At 35.2% G+C, this 19,525-nt stretch overlaps 1 protein-coding gene across 2 annotated transcripts in view; it reads left to right on the top strand.

Annotated features, from left to right (window-relative positions):
- The window catches only part of LOC134530761 (bromodomain adjacent to zinc finger domain protein 1A), a 158,831-nt gene that overhangs the window by 129,871 nt on the left and 9,435 nt on the right, over positions 1-19,525 (top strand). For both annotated transcript variants that reach the window (XM_063365909.1, XM_063365910.1), the window contains one exon: positions 2,490-2,653. In XM_063365909.1, coding sequence (XP_063221979.1) covers positions 2,490-2,653 — 164 coding nt within the window. The remainder of the gene's footprint in view (positions 1-2,489; positions 2,654-19,525) is intronic.

Consider the following 19,525-nt stretch of genomic DNA (forward strand, 5'->3'; position numbering starts at 1 on the left):
AAGAATGCTAGCTTTACGTTGTATTAGTTTTAAGTGGCCACTTAGTTAATAAGCTCTTAGTTAATAATATTGTTTAAGGGTTATCGATATGTTGTGCCTGAGAGGCGGACGCGTCTCAAAGGTGTTAGAATATAAGTAGTAGGATACAGGCGAACCTGGTACTAGTTTTACTGAGCAGTGTAAGTGTTTTTTTTTATTTTTTCCCTATATGCTCCGCATTCAAGCGGGGGAGTATGTGCCGGAAATTAGGCATTTCGTCACATTTTTTTAATTTTTTTTCTATAATTTTAAAATTTTTGGGATTTCTAATTTTTTTAATTTATCTGGTTGTTAATGGGGGTGATTTACTTTTTGTTAGGCGGGTGTACGCCACCGATTTAAACTTTGTGCCAGTGGACCGAAGCCCCTTCCCAGGGGGCCAATCTGATATTTTGCTGTCTAATGTGGACATGGTCAGCCCGGTTGAAATTTCTCTCGCCTGCAGTCACGCCCCGAGTTTGTAATTTTAATTCCCTGCATGACCAAAACTGCTTTGAGCAGCTCCTGGGCTGCAAGCTGCTACCTTGTAGAGGCCTGCTGAGAAAAGCATGTCTCGTCACGAAGCAGTCTCCAGTGGAGCTGCGTTCCCACCTTAGTGGCTATTTCTGCCCCCCCTTCCTCTCTCTCCTCCTCACTTTAGTTCTGAGAAATTAAGCTAAGAGCAGTGACCGGACGGGACGATGACCTGATGCAAAAACCTTCTCCCGGGTCCGACAGACACATCCCTGACATCTAGCGGCAAAAAAAAGTAACCGCGGGCCTGGTCGCCAGCGTGCAGAGCTTACCCTCATGACACCTGGTGGCAAGTCTGCTCACCACCTCAAGTAGTTCCCCCTTACGCCGCTAGAAGGCAGCGTCGCGGTGCCATAAGGCACTATGCTTTCCTCTCGCGGCCCGGAGAAGTCGATTGTTCTTTGTTTTCGTTTCGGTCCGGTAGAGAGCGCGCATGTCGTGTTGTTGCCACGACCGCCTCGGACTCCTTCGGAAATTTTCGGCTTAGAACCGAACCTACCCCCTCCTTTGACCCGGGGCCTTACCGCCCGATTTAATTAGGGGTTTTTGCCGATTGCGGGGCACTCAGCCCTCTGACCTCGGCTACTGACCTCGTCTCATCTACGTCCTCTGCGCCAAGAGGCTTTTTGCGGGAACGGTGATTTTCGCGTGCACGAGAATGTAGTCAGTTTGCTTAAGGGATGTGATCCCGTTTGTACAGTAGCCAGGCAGAGGTAGTTTTTAGAAAAGTCATGCGTAGTTAAATTTTTATTTCTTCTTATTTAATTCTAAAAATTCCGGTTTCATCCGCGCATCCTGATTTCTCGGTCCGCGGCATCCTGATGTCGGCGCGAGACACCTAGTGAGCTCCGAACTCTACACCCTGGTTGGTGAGTAATTTTTTTTCTTTTCCCCCCCCATTCCCGTTTGTTGGCCTTTTGCGCCGACGGTGTAGGACTGTCTGGAAGCAAGTCTAATTTGTTTTGAATTTGATTTGGGTTTCAGACAGGGTCGAAGTGCTGGAGAGACAAATTGCTCCCAGCTCGTGGTCCTGCACCTCCACTGCGGGTCACGTTAGAAGAGAGGTTTCCGCGACCCGACGTTATTTTTTGAAGACTCGGGTGGTAATGTGAAATCAACATCCCCCCCCCCCCCCCCCCCCCCCTCACTTTCTAGCTACGAACTACATAAATCGAATGAATAGCCTACCAGCGAACAGTGCTTTCCTCAAGAATATGTATAGAATCAATAAAACTAATCAGCGATGTAATTGTTGGGACATTCAAATTTGGTGCAATTTTTAAATTTTAATTATGTAATAATTTTTGCTAAGGTGTAACATGTACTGTTTTAATTACTCCTGGGGCGCCCCCTTTTAACTTTGTTATTTACTAAGATTTTTATTGTCAGGTTTGAATAATACGAACACAAAATTCCTTAATAATAAAACAGGGAACCTATAGACCAAGCTACTTGTGTAGTGTTAATTTATTTATGATATACCTTGTTCCCTTAAAAGATCCACCAGCTCCCCAGTTGCTTGTGTCAGGGAGTTCCAAATTATCTTGTTCTCCACCTCGTGCCACCTCTGGTCAATAACTTAATTGTCTCATTTTTCTTACCCAGCAGTTTCCACGGCTCTTTTTTTAATTAATTTAAAATAATTCAACTTTGAGGCACGAGGGGCGTTACAATGTGATATTGCCAGGAGTGTGGTCATTCTGTATACAAACTTACAATTATTAATATGTCTAATAAAGACAATTTATATGACTAAATAGTCATAAAATACACTGAAAAAACCTGTGCAAAGCTTGTGAAACGAAAACCTTGTCTTTGTAATAATTTTAGAATGAATTATCTTTTTGGAAGGAAAAGTTGTTTTTTGATTATTTCAGGGTTTCAGAAGTCATTAAAAATGTAACTATTTTATGATTTATTTACTGTTTTAAATTCAGGCACCTGACTATCATCTCATCATCAAGAACCCAATGGATTTTGGGAAGATGAAAAACAAACTCAACATGCTTCAATATACTAACAACAGTGAGTTTGTTCTGGATGCCATATTGGTATTTGATAACTGCTACACGTACAATGATGATACTGCAGAAGAGTACAAGTAAGTAATGATTGAAATTACTGTTCATTACCTTAGTATTAATCTGTGTGGGAGGCGCGGAAGACTGCCATACTGGAAATACAGTAAAACCCCTTATTTGCACTTTTCAAGGAACCCCAAGGAAAAAGTGTAAATTGCGGGAAAGTGTAAATTGTGGGAAAGCACTTTTATTGGCAGTTAATGCTAAATTTTAGCTTAAAAAATGTATCAGCATTTACCTATTTTTAATTATTGTGTTTAAAGTACTATTCTCCGTTCACTCTTAGCTGAGTTCTGAAATAAACAAACACCGCCGTATCACTGCGCCGCGTCAGCAAGTGATAGGCTGAATTCATCTGGCGCGCCAAGCACTAGTTGCAACACACACACTTCAGTACAGTCGGTGCTAATAAAATAACGGAGACGTAATATAACAGGAAGCACCGTAGCACTTTGTTCAGCGTAGGTGGTTCATTTGCGAAGAAAAAACTATGCAATTTACGCCTAATAACCGTCTTCACAAAATCATCACAAGTTTTTATAACAGGATACTCAAGTTTCCTTTTCTTCCCGGAAGATGTTAATGTCCCGGTGTCCTGTAATTATTTCCTTGCACGAAGCACACTGCTCTTCGAAACACGCCTAAATTCCGCAATTAAACTCGCGATATCGTTCACACGACAATCCGGATATTTGTCTGAAAATGTTTTAAAAACATTCAACACAATAGTTTTCTGTGCACTTTTCAAAGGCTTTCCCGTTATGTGTTTTACAACACTCGGTCCGACGTCAGCCATAACAAACCGTGCGCGCGCGAATCCGAAATGCAACTGTTGCGCCGGGCATCAACTGTACACTGTACAGTACTTTTTGTCTATGCCACCGTACACACGGCGTCTGCTAACATAATTGTAAGTACATACTTGCTGACACATTAAACTGTATTGGAAATTAATGATGAATCGCTATAATGCTATATATAAACAATTGTTATAAAAAATACAGTGTAAAAATACTTACAAATGGTACGTAACCAAGGGACTATTTCTTGCGCACGAATAATGTGCGCGGCGGCCGGCAGCCAATGAAATTGTTTGTTTACAAGAGGCTTTGTTTATTCCAAAACTCAGGTAAGAGTGAACGGAGAATAACAGGAATATTCAGTTCCTTGGCCAAAACCACTCGGGTACCCACATGCTTGTCAAACTTCTCAATAATTTTAATTTTATCTTCAATAGATAAAGTATTTCGTGGAACTTTATACCTATCCATCTTCAATCAAAATCTTTCCATAAATAATATTGTGAACGATAAAAAAACACGTGCTAACCAAAACGGACGTTGACTAATGTAAACAATGAAAGCCATCATAGATATGTACTGTACATAATGCAGCACTACTAAATATACGTACTGTGTATCAGCGCTTTCCGGTAGTATCGATAGCTCAGCGCTTCGGACTATGCTCTGCTACGAGAGTGCTCTATGACACCATAAATAAAACCGTTTGTGGTTCTGCTACGAAAGTTCTCTATGGCAGCAAAGATTAAAACGTTAGTAGAGGAGAGGCACCATAGAACTTGTCGATACATCAAAACGAAAGGTTACAGACAATAGGCGAACTACTTCAAACTTTTCACATCTATGACTAACGTGACGAGTATTTACATTTTTACCGTGTTTTGAAACGTACATTCCGGGTTTTTTGGTTACGTAGCGGTGTAATTTCAGGGAAAATGCAACACGAAAGTTAATGTACAATAAAACGGACCTACATAAAATGACGTTATTTGCGGGAAAACGTAAATAACGAGAACGTAAATACGAGGTTTTACTGTATACCATAATGGAAATCTGCCATAAGTTCAAAGGATTAGGCTGAATTCTACCATATTTCCTTATACACTCCATGGAATGAGTACAGCTACTTTGCTCTCGAAGTAGTGTATAGCATACGTCGCTAGGTAGCACTGCGAACCCCCTAGCTGTTTCTTAGGTTAACTTAAAAGGCTACAGATAGCGCTTCTGACGGTTACTTTCTGTAGTTCCACTCATAAATCAACTCAACAGATTGCGCACTAATAGAAACAAATGTTTCCAAAAATGGGTTATAGGAAGCAGCACTGTATACTTATAACCGCGATCTGTAAAAATAAAAATATGGTAGTTTTTCATCATGGTACTTTTCCTCCTGTTTACATCAACCACCCTGTTCCGCTGTGACGCACGGGATTCCATTCCCCTTCCTCCTAACGACATTCTTCACCAAAGACACGACCTTGAGCTGGAACCAACAACAGTAGAACGGAAACTCGGCGCCCCGCTGACGGATTACTGTGGAACACTTAAGACATGCAAACATAGCAAGAGGCTACAGGGCTCGAACGTAGTGAAAAATTTATAAGTTTCTTGCTCATCCAAACTAGGTCAATTGATGTAAAAAATATATACTTCAACATTCCAGAATTATTATTTCAGTAAATATTTTGGCAAATAAAAACATTATTTTGCTGAAAGGACACTGACATCACAAACACACGGAGGCAAACTGAAATTTAACCCAGGGATTTTCCGTACAACTACCACTTTCATTTCTCTAAAACTAATAAAGCATTTTGATTACAGTTCAATATAATTTTTAAATTATATATTTTGTTTGCATCATAACTTGTTTTTCAATGTTTTCAAACATAAATCATTACAGTGGAATCCGTTTATAATGACATTGAAGGGAATTGACAAACACGTCATAATTAGCGGACGTCATACAAAGCGTTTTGTGGGGGGGGAAAACATTTTTTAGGTGAATACTTATGTATTTTAATAGAGAAACTTAGCATATAAACATGTGTACAAACATGATACATATATAAGTACATATTTTTCATTTTTAAATTAAGAATTATGTAATTTTTGTCTGCTTTTTTTTTTCCTCCATTTTATTGTAATATTAGTCTCTAATAGGTACTATTGTGTATAGAAGACATCGCCATGGTCAAATTACTATCATTTTCAATATTGCTATGAACAAATCGTGATAATAATTCTGCAGCCTTTAATGCCTCTTCTGCAGTAGATAATGGTGCTTCCTCAGCTTCCTCTTCCCTTTCACCATCAGTTTCTAGGTGTTCCCCAGCACTAACGTTCTGTACGATATTTTCATCGGTGGGTTCTTCGAATGTGAGAAGAGCACTATCGTTGTCAACATAATCTTCCCACATTTCCGGTGCTGCTAAAGAATCTGAATTTAGGTTTTGTGACCACAAAGATAAAGGGACCTCATCTTCTTCATCAAATTAATGTTTTGCTGTTTGAACAGGTAAACCGTCGTGGTTTACAATGAATCCAGCATGTTTGAAACAGTTGTGAATGGTACTTTGTGACATTTTATTCCAGGCATCATTAACCATCAGAATTGCATGTAGCACCGTTATTTTCGTAGAAGAGTTGTTTTCATTAGCATCAAGACAATCATTTTGAACACAATGTTTTTTTCTAAAATTAGTTTTGAGTGATCATATTATTCCCTGATCCATTGGCTGTAGTACTGATGTTGTATTCGACGGAAGGAAAGCAAGCTATATAGACTTTCAATCGGTAACTTTTGGATGCTCCGGGCAATTATCAACCAGCAATAAAATCTTTTTCTTCTTCTTCACCAAATCACGATCCCAATTTCGAAGCCATTTCTCAAAAAGCTCTGACATCATCCAAACTCTACGATTGTTAGCATAATCGACAGGTAACGATTTGACACTGCTAAAACATCTTGGTTTTTGTGACTTTCCAATAACGAGCAATTTCTTTTTCTCTTGCCACTCATATTTGCTGCTACCATGACAGTTTTTCTGTGTTTCGACAACTTGCCTCCACTGCAATTCTCACTTTTAAATTTCAAAGTTTTGTCCGGCATTAATTTGTAAAACAGTCCAGTTTTATCAGCATTAAAAATCTCATCATCAGAAAATTGTCTTCGTAGATTCGGCCACACAGACGTCAACCAGTTTGTTGTTGAATTTTGATCAACAGACGAAGATTCGCCGACAATTTTTCCCGCCACAATGTTATGTCGAACTTTAAAACGACTGATCCAGCTTGCAGAACAATTGAAGTCGAGAATACCAAAACATGTGGCAAAAATGTTTGCCTTTTTCTGTAGCATAGGGTCACTGACAGGTATTCCCTTGTTTCTCGTGATTTTAAACCACTAAATTAATGCTTGATCAACATTTTCTGGTCGTGATTTTCGAAGCCTCTTCGGTTTTAAAACATTTGAATTGAACAATTGCTTAATCAGGGTCTTGTTTTGAAAATCATTGAGATTGTCGAATGACCCACGCCAAATTCCTTTGCGAGAGAAGAGTTTGATTCTCCATTTTCTAATCTGCATATAATTTCACCTTTCTCCTCAATCGTAAATGCTTTACAGCGTTGAGATGACATTTTTTCCACAGGATATCACAAACAATGTGACCTTAAACTGTCAATTACTCACTGAGGTTCAAAACATAAACGAGCCACTTGCCACGTCATCGGGAATTAACGAACATTGACGAAGGTGTAAAGAATAATGTCGGTCATTATAACCGGACATGATTTATTAAAAATGGGTCACAACAAGCAACATGTCACTGTAAGCAAAGTCATTATATCCAACTTATTTACAAAGAATTTTATATGAAAACCAAATTTCGTTGTGTTATTACGTCAAAGTAGGCGGTTCGTCAATATAGGCGGAGTCATAATAAACGGATTCTACTGAATATAAATAACTTACATATAATATTTTTTATATTTATTTACAGACATAAAATCTATAATATTAAAATTTAAACTACCATATTATGCTTTGCTTACAGTCACTAAAATTCGCACTTTGCCTTTTCACCAATTGGTTCGGGGTTTCATATTGAAAATTATTTATAATTTATTACCACACAGATTTACTTGAACATATGGAATAACGGAAAGATGTATTTACAATATGTATATTTTATACTTTTCGATAAAATAGTCTACTGCCCCCCTCTCCCCCTCCCGTGGGTAGTCACAAACTGAAAATGCAGGCAGCAATATTTTTACATACAGTAAACTCCCGGTATACCGCGCCCCGATAGATCGCGGAATCGGGTATATCGCGGGTCAAACCATGTCCCCCAATCAGAAATTAATAATAATAATAATAACACAGTAGAACCTCGTTAATTCGTGATGGTCGGGACCGAGATAATCACGGATTACCGAATTTCTCGGACTAGCGATTAAAGCCCGGAAGGTCTTGTCAAGCTTCTCAGATACCGGCGTGCAGCTGGGTTAAGGCCAAGGTCATGTGACGTAACATCTACCGAGGCTTACTGCGCCATGGCAGCAGATGGATAAAAAATAGTAAACTCTCCATTATTCGTGTTAATTGGGACCCGCCGATGCCCGGCTAATTAAAATCCTGTAAAAAAAAAAAGTAATAAACCCGGATAATCCGTTCACGGTAAAGACCGTCTTCGAATTAGTCTCGGCTTAAAAAAATACGGCACTGCCTAGCCATTAGTTCACGGTCATTTACAACAGCCGAAGAGAGAAAGATAAGATCGTGCTGAACTTGCACACATAAATTTTGGGTAGCCCCCCCCCCTTCCCCCTCAATCTTCCCACTTCGTCCAGCCGAATGCCAGCCAGACACGTCACTCGCCAGGCGCCTGCCGTGCGTTGGCGGGTGGAAACAAACAAAGGGAGACGGGAAGCAGAAGTCAAGACATCCCCCTCAAGTTTAAAGAGTGACAAATGTGACAGCTGAAAGGGGGACGACACAAAGGGTCGGTACAAACAGCGTTGCAGAGTTTGGCGGCCCATGCGAAGGCTTGCAGTGTTTGCCGGCCGCCGGCCCGCGTGACGTTAATTTTAAGCGCTGACAATTTTTACTTCTCTTTTTTTTCCTGCACTTTTAAATCGTCCCGGATTATCCGATTCCCGAATTAGCGCGTCACGGATTAACGAGTTTCTACTGTAATAATAATGGAATAAATGATTGACAGCCGATTAGGATAATTTTGCGTTGTAACTCACAAACTAAGCATCGGGCAGAAAAAAGCCTAGGCGTAGAAAATGTCCGCAGTGAAATTCTAAACAAGATATCTCCGTACATTATTCCTCTATCTTGTAGTGTTTTCAAATTATGATCCAATCCAGACCAGTGTTATTTTCTGAAACATTAGTTCTTAAAATTTTTTTAACCCACAAATAAAGCATCGGACAGGGGACCCGATAAAGCCTACCGTCCAGCGACATTATCCAGCGTGACTCGGCTGGGGATTGATTTTGGATAGGTTTGGTTGACGGCAAGCGCTTGGAGGGGAGAGGCGAGCCGAGAATATGCGACCAAGACACCCGGGTAGACGGAGTGGAATATAAGCACCAGTGATGAGAGGGGCGATTAAGCCGAAAGGGGGGAAGTCTGGTGACCTTGAGTAGTTCACTCATTTCCGTCTGCACACTTCTCGTGGTCACGTGTGTTGACAAGCGGAGACATATAAATGTTTTGTTACAACTTGAACCTACAGACGTAATATTATTCGTTGTATTATACACGTTCATCTTTTTACTTTGGTATAATGTTTTAACATTAAATAATAAAGTAAATCAGCTAGCGTAATTTTAATCTTTGCCGAGGAATTCCCAGTGGTCCAATACTTACGTGAACCATACTGTACCACTTTTGCCGTGAGGTAGTAAACAAGCCCCGGATATGTTTATGTGTAGCGGCCTCGCGACCTTTAACCAGAGGCTGGGGAATATAACACTTGCCGATCCGAGCCACACACACTTAGCAACTCGACAAAGCGTTTGATGGAATAAGTAAAGACCACGTTTAACAGACTTTTTAATACGGCGCCACTGATTGCGCTAAAATTATTTTGGCGCAATTTTTGTATCCCACATGTGACCATTTATAATTTACTGTAAGCATGGATAACAAAGTTTAACCACTTTACACGATAGACGATTCTTTATTTTATATTGTACGAATGCTAGAATAGTTTTTCACGTATCTGCTGCATACTTCTGCAAAAGACACGCTATTTGTAAGTACGTAAATCTAGAATTTTTATTTTGTCAATCAAACTCGGTACTTTGCGATTCATATTCGGTTTGAAGTATTACTATGGCCTTTCTATTTAGAAGACTTTGACCACAAAATCGTGTGTAACCGCACACACTGCACTTACTTTGTTACGGACACTCAGACGAAGCAGATACTGTGGCTGACACCACGAGACTGGCAGCAGCTTGTGTGCCGCACGTGTGTATGGCGGCGTGTGGCGCGCTCGTAGGCCGTGCGACAAACAGTGCGCGGCATGCGGAAAAATAAAAAATAAAATTCAACATTTAATATTTATATTTACAATTTATTATTTTTATTTTTTCACCCGCGTTTAGTGAAAACTGCGGATGCAAAGTCCGCACAAAGGCGGGCCGTCTATACTGTGCGTGCTTGCCGACCTATTAGAACACAGGCGGTGTTTTATGCCTTTTGACCTTGGTCACATCGAAACATCGCGGTTATGCAACAACGCGGGTAAAAGTTATGTCCCCCGACAACCGCGTTAAATAGGGAGTGTACTGTATTTCTTTTTCAAAGGGTGGCAGCAGCTGATTACATTAGTTAATTTTTCACTTTAATCTAATATGTCTTATTTTCATTCATATTTTTAATTTGTATGTATTTATTTAAGATTCTAATATTTCAGACTTGGATTCAGGCACTAGTAAGCCGTGCCATAATTTTCTATGATGTTCCAGCTACCACTTCATTTAAATAATGGTTGTATACCAATTCTAAGTGTTCATCCATTTATCGGTATATATTTTCTTGAAGTATTATTGACAGTTAAAATTTAGATACAAACTATTAACCAATATCTTGGTTATGTAGTATTTTAGAATTTTTCAAAAAAAAATATTTATAGGCACATGAATTTTTTTCCTAAAAAATAATATTTCTGAAAAACCCCATCGTTTTCAATCAGGAAGATCATCTTTAACACACACATGTATTATATATATACATTTATATATAATATGATTTGTGTACCAAATATAATTAAAAATATTCTATTTATTTCAACATGAGCAAAGCTTTTGATACTTTCCAACACAACCTTACGATTAAAAAATTATCAATTTTAGACCTGGTCAAGCAATACGTGATGTGTGTGTGTGTGTGTTTATATATATAATGTGTGTGAATATGAAATGCTGATCCTTGGTGACTTCAACGTTCCTGATATCGACTGGTCCAATTATAACTTACAAGTGAACACTTATCGTAAGGCACAGAGTCTTCTCAATTTCGCTTCTAGCCTCTGCCTTATCCAGTACAACAACACTCAGCCTCCCCCTAATCTTTTAGATTTAATTTTTTCTAACTCATCAAACTGTGAAGAGTCTCAAGCAACTGATCCACTCGTAAAAGAAGACTTCTATCATCCAGCATTATTTATAAAATTAATTTTAGACTCTTTACCATATAAGTCTAAAGCTTCGACTAATTTCAAAAATTATAAAAATGGGGATTATCTTGGTCTCTTTAGTTCCATAAAAAAACTTTCATTGATCTTTATTGTATAAATCTACCGATGTTAATTTTTTTAGTGGCTCAACTCTCAAACTGCATATGTAACAGTATGAATGAATTTATTCCTGTTATTTCTAACAAAGCTACTAAATACCCTTGCTGGTTCTCTAGTGAATTAATATTTAATCTAAAAGCTAAAAAACACTTCCATAAATTACAGAAAAGAAACATGACCTACTATTCCCAATTTATTTCTACAGGAAGCAAGTTAAATATCTAATCAAACGTGACAAAATCAATTGGACCCGACATATTAATAACAAAGTAAGGTTTTACCCTAAAAAGTTCTGGCACTATGTAAAAATAATGAGAAATGGTTACCGTGAAGAGTACTCTCTCAAGGTTAATGATGATGTGTTTTCTGATCCTGTTTTGCTATCTAATATAGTCTAAGAGCCCGTGGGCGGCTACCTATATGTATTTGACCAGACTTGAGTTTTTGTACATAGAAGCCCTTATACCTACCATACATGAGGTGGGGACTCACTAAGCCTAAAGTGGTGGACGCGACGGGCGCTCAGGTAAGACAGGTATCAATATTTGGTGAATTTTAAATCCATTTGACCACGTCTGCCACTTTCAAATTTGAAAATCTATTACTATCAGAAAATAACAATGGCAGACCATTATCGCGCGGTTAACATTAAAGCAGACAATTTTGAAAATGCTGAAAAATATAAAATTTTGAAAGTAATTGACCAGATCTGCCATTGATATATTTTATTCCTTATACTCTTAAGAACTTATATTTATTACGGCAGACGTCTACATGGCGGACACAGATCAACAGATAAAAAAGTCTTAGCTATTATCCGGCCAGGTGGATATGTATTACGTTCGCTGTTTTAAATTAATATAACTTACTTGTGATTTACTTTATCACTGTGTTTATAAAAATTAATATTGTTTTGTAATCTATATACTGACCTTTATAAGTTCGATGATGAAAATGTAGATTTGTTACGAAAAATCATAAATATTAAGGTATTCAGCTAATAACAAAAAATAATTCAAATCATTATTTTATATTTTTCTTTTTCTTTTGTTAAGACAAATATCATGATAGAATATTTCACAAGTTCACAAGAGAGAACACTTTGTATTTTTGTCAAAGTTTCGTTATAAATATCTATATCTGGCCTAAAGTTTGATAAAATAGATTTTTCAAATTGATTTTTTGCTGAAGTACGTAATGGCTCATTCTTAGACAGATATTGATTCTTTTTTTTTTATTACAAAAAAAAACACAAATTCAGGTTAGCTGCAGCCACGGTATCAGAAGACTGAACAGTTGATGATTCTGCAGGATTCTCCAATGACTGATCTACTTCAGCTTCAATATCTTTTTCTACGACTTCTGTCTCAAGAACGTTCACATCTTCTACAAGGGAATCATTTATTATTGTTTCATCAACTATAGAGCTATTAGTTGATGTTGATGGTTGTTCAATCGTTGACGAAGAAGTACTAGATTGTGATGAAATTTTTTTGGGGACATCTGTAGAAAAAAATTTATTTTTCAGAGCTGTAAATGCCTTGTAACAAGAACTAAAATAAACACAATCGAAAATTTCATTCGGTAAAATAATATCTTTATATTTTAGGTTATGAATTTTCCTTAACCTTAAAATCTTTCGACATTTTGCCATAGTCTCTTCCGAAAACTTAAGTAATTTCTCAGTTTTTATCGTAGCACAAAAAACACATTTCGCTTTTTCGTTTTCACCTGACATAATGTTAATAATATTAGATAAATAATGGACAAATTTGTTAAAATAAAATAAAGCAACACTACGTAAATATTTTAATACATTCACGAAACACGAGGTATCTCTATGAACTTTCACAAGTATACTGAAAACATCTGCCAAAAACCGTTACGTTGGAATTATAACAGGGACCTTTCAGGCACAGACCCTACATTATTTGAATAGCAGTAACTATAAGGGAACATACTATAGGCTAGAATGAGTACAATAGATATACCAAGGAGAAAGAAGAGAGATAGCTATATGAAATCTATGTATACCCCTCTACCGGATAAATAGCTAAGCCTTTTTTATCTGTTCATCTGTGTCCGCCATGTAGACGTCTGCCATAATAAATATAAGTTCTTAAGAGTATAAGGAATAAAATATATCAATGGCAGATCTGGTCAATTACTTTCAAAATTTTATTTTTTTTCAGCATTTTCAAAATTGTCTGCTTTAATGTTAACCGCGCGATAATGGTCTGCCATTGTTGTTTTCTGATAGTAATAGATTTTCAAATTTGAAAGCGGCAGACGTGGTCAAATGGATTTAAAATTCACCAAATATTGATACCTGTCTTACCTGAGCGCCCGTCGCGTCCACCACTTTAGGCTTAGTGAGTCCCCACTTCATGTATGGTAGGTATAAGGGCTTCTATGTACAAAAACTCAAGTCTGGTCAAATACATATAGGTAGCCGCCCACGGGCTCTTAGACTAATACCTTTGCTGAATATTTTTCAAATGTATATTCATCTACTAATCACAATCATAATGTTAATGTATCAACGTCAAATCATGATACCATTTTGGTCCCCGTTATTTCTGAAAGTCTTGAGCTTTGGGGTATTAAATCCCTAAAATTTTCTGTCATGTGGTCCTGATGGAATACCTAACTTTGTTCTTAAAGGCTGTTCATGCATATTAACACCACTTCTTAAACATTTATTTAACGTGAGTTTGAAAAGTCAAACGTTTCCCACCAAATGGAAAATAGCAAGGGTAATTCCCATTCTCAAAAGCGGTTCTAAATTAAAGGTATCTAACTACCATCCTATTTCTATCCTTATTGGTTTGTCTAAAATATTTGAAAAAATTATTTTTAAATTCTTAAATTTCCGAAATAAAAACCGACTGTCTCCTTCACAACATGGTTTTAGAACTGGTATGACCACAGCAACCAACCTTGTGTCCTTTCTAAATCCTATCTACTATGATGTAACGAATAGGGGTCAGGTAGATGCCTGCTACTTTGACCTTGCGAAAGCATTCGACACTGTTAACCATGATATTTTACTCAGTAAACTTGCAAAATTTGGTTGATGTGGCAATTTTGTAACCTGGTTTTCTGACTACCTTCATAATAGATGCTTTTTTGTTTCCATCAACAACAGTTCTACATATTTTAAAGTTCCATCTGGGGTCCCGCAGGGTGGTTGGTACTCTCTCTCCATTACTTTTCAATATTTTCATAGATGATATTACATTTGTACCTAAACATTTGAGTGGTGTATTGTTTGCCGATGATTTTAAAATTTCCAAGAGTATTAACTCTATCAATGATTGCATGTTACTTGAAATTGATATACATGAAATTAATAATTGGTGCTTATTAAATTTAGTAACTCTTAACACAAGTAAAACAAAAATTATCTCCTTCACAAGGAAATATCCTGTAAAATATGATTATGTTCTTAACAATAAAATAATCCTAATCACTTCTTCTATTCAAGATTTAAGTATACTACTTGACTCAAAATTATATTTTCACTTGCATGTAAATTACTTAGTTACTAGTTCCAATAGAACATTAGCATTAATCAAATATATTACTTTCTATGCTACAAACAGTGACTCTCTTCTTTGTATTTATTTATCACTTGTTAGGTCTAAGTTAGAATATTGTTCAATTATTTGTAATTCAATTAATGCTTCTGATAGCAATAAATTAGAATCCATTCAGAATAAATTTTATAAAATAATTAAACTTGAAAACTTCTCTCAGCTTACAATAGATTCTCTTTCTGAACGCCATATCTATCTGGATTATGTATTTATTAGAAACTGTTACTGTTCAGAATTGAATTGTAAGTTCATTCTTGATAATACTGACATTAGAATTCCCCAATTTAACAGCCGTTTAACATCTACCCTATGTACATAACATAAAAAGAATGATATAATTTTTAGACTCATTTCTAATTTCAATAAAATTGATAATCTTAATCTGTAAAAGTGTAGCTATATAATGTAATTATTTTTTACATAAGCCTATAATACATATGTGTTATTTTCTTATCAAATTTATTACAACATCGGCAATTAGTAATTAGTAATTTTATTTGAATGTCTATATTTTGTATTTCTTTTATGTGTTTTATATTTTGATGTTTATCCTTAATAGGTATGTTTTAAACTTCATTTGTTTGTATTGCTTATATGTTGTCGTATATATGTGCCGTGCCCACCGCTAAAGCCCTCAGCTGTTGGTGAGCATGTTACAACATTAATTAATAAATATATGTGTGTATATATATATATACACACACAAATATATATTTTAATTATCTTACAAATAGATGCTTTTAAGTGAAATTTGCAAATACACGTGTTTTTTATCTCCACTACTCTTTAATATTTAATAAATGATATTCCAACTTGAATCAAGAATTGATGACGAAAAGATGCTGATGAAAAAATATATAATTGGGAAATATGTTTGTGACACTATTCAGCAAGATATTTCAGCTGACCAGATCTGGTTTTCAAGTTAAAAAACGTCTCTGATTTACAATAGTATTTATTGTATAACCTTTAGTAAAAAAAAAACTAATTCAATTAATTAGAATTATCACATAGCAAGAAATGACGTTAAGCGTGGTGTCCACTTTTAATACCTTCGTGTTATATTGGATGCCAAGCTATTTTTTGTCGTGACGTCTAATAAATCGATGAACACCGGCTGCACGCATGAAAAAGTGTCCCGTAACGCACATTGTCCCACTACGGATGTGTCCTGTTATGCTCATTGTACGCATGCGTGGCATCTCTCTTCCACTCGATTGGAACAACCATCGATTTGACTTTTCAATCATATTTCGTCGTTTGAATTATTAATATTATGTAATTTAACGATCGTCCACCGATTTTCAGCACAATCGGTATGGTTATTTAAAAGTAATGTTGAATATTCAAATACGTTTTTAACGAACAATGGTGTTTTACAGTTACACATAATAATTCAAATTACACCTGGTATTTTTTGCACAATGTTTTAAAAAATATTGTAACACATTATAAATAAGTTTGGTGTATTTGGGATGCGTATTTGTTATAAAATCGTGTTATTAAAACGAAATAATATTATTCCCCTCCCGTGAACAAAATTTTTTAATATATATATATATATATATATATATATATATATATATATATATATATATATATAAAAATACGGCGCACGCGACACTACAAAAGTAATAAACTTATTTGAATTAATGAGTTCAAATAAAAGTTAATTTATAAATTAAATTGTAGATTTCATTTCACTCCTTTGTATCCATACAAAATAGTGATAATTCAATAAAAATTATTCAATTTTATTCATAAAAGTATGCAGAGGTAGATTTTATTATACAAAAGATAGAAAAATTTAAAAAAAATTACTTCCTCAATGAATAACAAATTTTTAACGAACAATGGTGTTTTACAGTTACATATAATAATTCAAATTACACCCGGGATCTTTTGCACAATGTTTTAAAAAATATTGTAACACATTATAAATAAGTTTGGCGTATTTGGGATGCGTATTTGTTATTAAATAGTGTTATAAAAACGAAATAATATTATTCCCCTACCATGCTGCTATCTACGGTGACGAACGCGAACCGAATGAAACGCGATATCTATCCGCTATCGCGGGAAGTAGGCACGGCGAGTGCAGTAATAATAGGTTATGTTACAATTGACTAAAGAATTATGGTGATTCATATAATTTATGATATATATTTGATTATAGTTTATTTATATGAAAACTTGTTCATAATTATATTTAAACTTTATAGCTAAATGCCAGTTTTTAAAATTAATTACAAGTCATCTACATGTGAACTGTTTCGTCGACTGTTTATAAAGTGAAGTGAAAAAATGTGGTTTTCATTGTTTATTACAACAAGAATTTTGGCAGTAAAGGTTAATTATTCTTGCATTTTAAAAATCTGATTACTACTATAATTTCAAGTATTTATTCTTTTATTATTAAAATAAAAATGATTCAATTTTATTCATAAAAGTATGCAATCATTTCATCAATGTTTTTTTATGACGTCACGTTAAACTATCGTCCGTAAACCGACTTTACAGACAACCAATTTTTTTTCCACCAACATGTAGATAATACTATTAGTTGCACTTGAAGATCTTCTTAGGTCTTATTAAATTTGTAACTTTTCTGCATAAATACCTGATTCTATACTTTGTTCTTCAAATTGATTAGCTATAAAGTAGAATATTGTGTCATAATTTGGAATTAAATAACTAATTTTGATTGTAATAGAATTGAAAGTATGCAGAAAAAAATTCTTAAATTAATATTTTAAAATTTCAGGCTTTTAAATTCATTTTAAAAATGCTACATTCCTATATAAATTTAATTTGCATTATCTATTTATTAGATGTTCAATCAGTGATGCACATTTTATTGTATACGTTTTATTACCATTTTTGATGCTTCAGACATATATCGGTTTGGATTAAGAATTTCAACTTGCAATTATAGAATTAGTGACACTTTTAAAACCATTAGTAACTATAAAATTTGTATAAAAAAAAAAAATTACAACTCTTTTTGAATAATCTAGAAACATTCATTGTTAAAAAAACGTAAGCAAAAAGTTATTTAAAACTTTTATAATCTACATATTTATTTTGTATACACCATTTTAGTTTCTGTTTAAGATTTTTGTGAAAACCAAAGTAACCAATTATAACCAATTAGTTAAAATTAACTTTATCAATCTTTATTTATCTGTATGTTGTGTTGTTTCTTGTTTCGTATTTTGTCGTAAAGTTATTGATATGTATCAATGTAAGTCTATTGTTAGTGTGTTTTGATTGTTATTCTTTGTGCTTATATCGTACCTATTTTTTTAAATGATGTGTCATATTTCGTTTATAAGTGTCGTAAGGCACAAAAACAGAATTTCGATTTGATCTGACAGTTTTAAAGAAGCAGAATAATATGCTACACATAGTAATTTTTTTTATTTCTTAATAGAAAAATTATTTAAATTTTAGCTGAGTTTATTTTTGGAAGACTGAAAGCCTGTGCAAAGCCCACCAACATTCGATGTACGAGCCTATGTCTCCCCTAGATTGCCTGTGCTGCTTGACCTGTGCCTTCTAGACTACTACCCTCGAATTTCAGCATCTTAAAAATACATTTTGTAGACTTTAAATAATTTAATATGGATATTTAAAACCTTAATATCTGAGTTTTTTTGAGTTCTATCACCCTAATAATGAAAACATTACATAAGAAAACCCTTGAATATTTGCGTTGGATTTGCACTCATTAAATTATGGTCTACAATTACTTCAATTATTCCATTGTGCAAAAATGTAAATTCTATGACGCTAGTTAAATTACGATTTTACAAGTAAGGCCGTTTTCCTCATTCCGTAGAATGTATAAGAAATGTTGGCAAAATAGAATACTGACTTTTTTTTTTTAATTTTTTACATACCAACAGTATATCAGATGAATTAGCACGTCAAAGACTATTAATATCTTTCCTAAACGTTATCATGACTTATTATGATTCTAAGACACAAGATACAATTATTTTACAACTTCACTTGATACAATGACTCAAATGTAATATTTTAATTTACATTTGTCCCAATTGCATCGTAATTAGAATACAGTTTTACCTATAATACATTTTTGGAAACATTTCTTGCTTCTTGTCCGCGATCTGGAAATGATTTGTTATTGCAACTATCACCGTCATAAGCGCTATCTGTAAGCTTTAAAGTTAATCTGAGAAACAGCTAGAGGGTTTACAGTGCTACCTACTGAGTATTCTATACACTACTTCGAGGACAATGCTGCTATACTCATTCCATGGAGGGTGTAAGAAAATATGGCAGAATTCCATCTCGTCCTTTGGACGTATGGCAGATTTCCGTTATGGTACTTTTCTGCCTTTTTCGAAGAGGCCAGGTGGAATACTGCCATCATGGTAGTCTTCCGATATGGTAGTTTTCCGTCACCCCTCTGTGTGTACATGTACTTAATACAGTAAGGATTTGCCTTATATGTACATTTTACTTTGTAATATCTGTAACGGAGATACAATTATCCAGCAGAAACAAAATGGAAGTAGGGACTAAAAAAATGTACTTCTTGTTTCTCTCAACATGTGTTGTTAAAGGAAAGTATTGAAGTTGAAACATATTTTGTGTTCACACTTAAATTGTCTTTTAGACCATCAATTTTGTAGAGAGGATAC

The sequence above is a fragment of the Bacillus rossius genome, chromosome 3, assembly GCF_032445375.1.
Source record: "Bacillus rossius redtenbacheri isolate Brsri chromosome 3, Brsri_v3, whole genome shotgun sequence".
Taxonomy (NCBI): Eukaryota; Metazoa; Arthropoda; class Insecta; order Phasmatodea; family Bacillidae; genus Bacillus; species Bacillus rossius.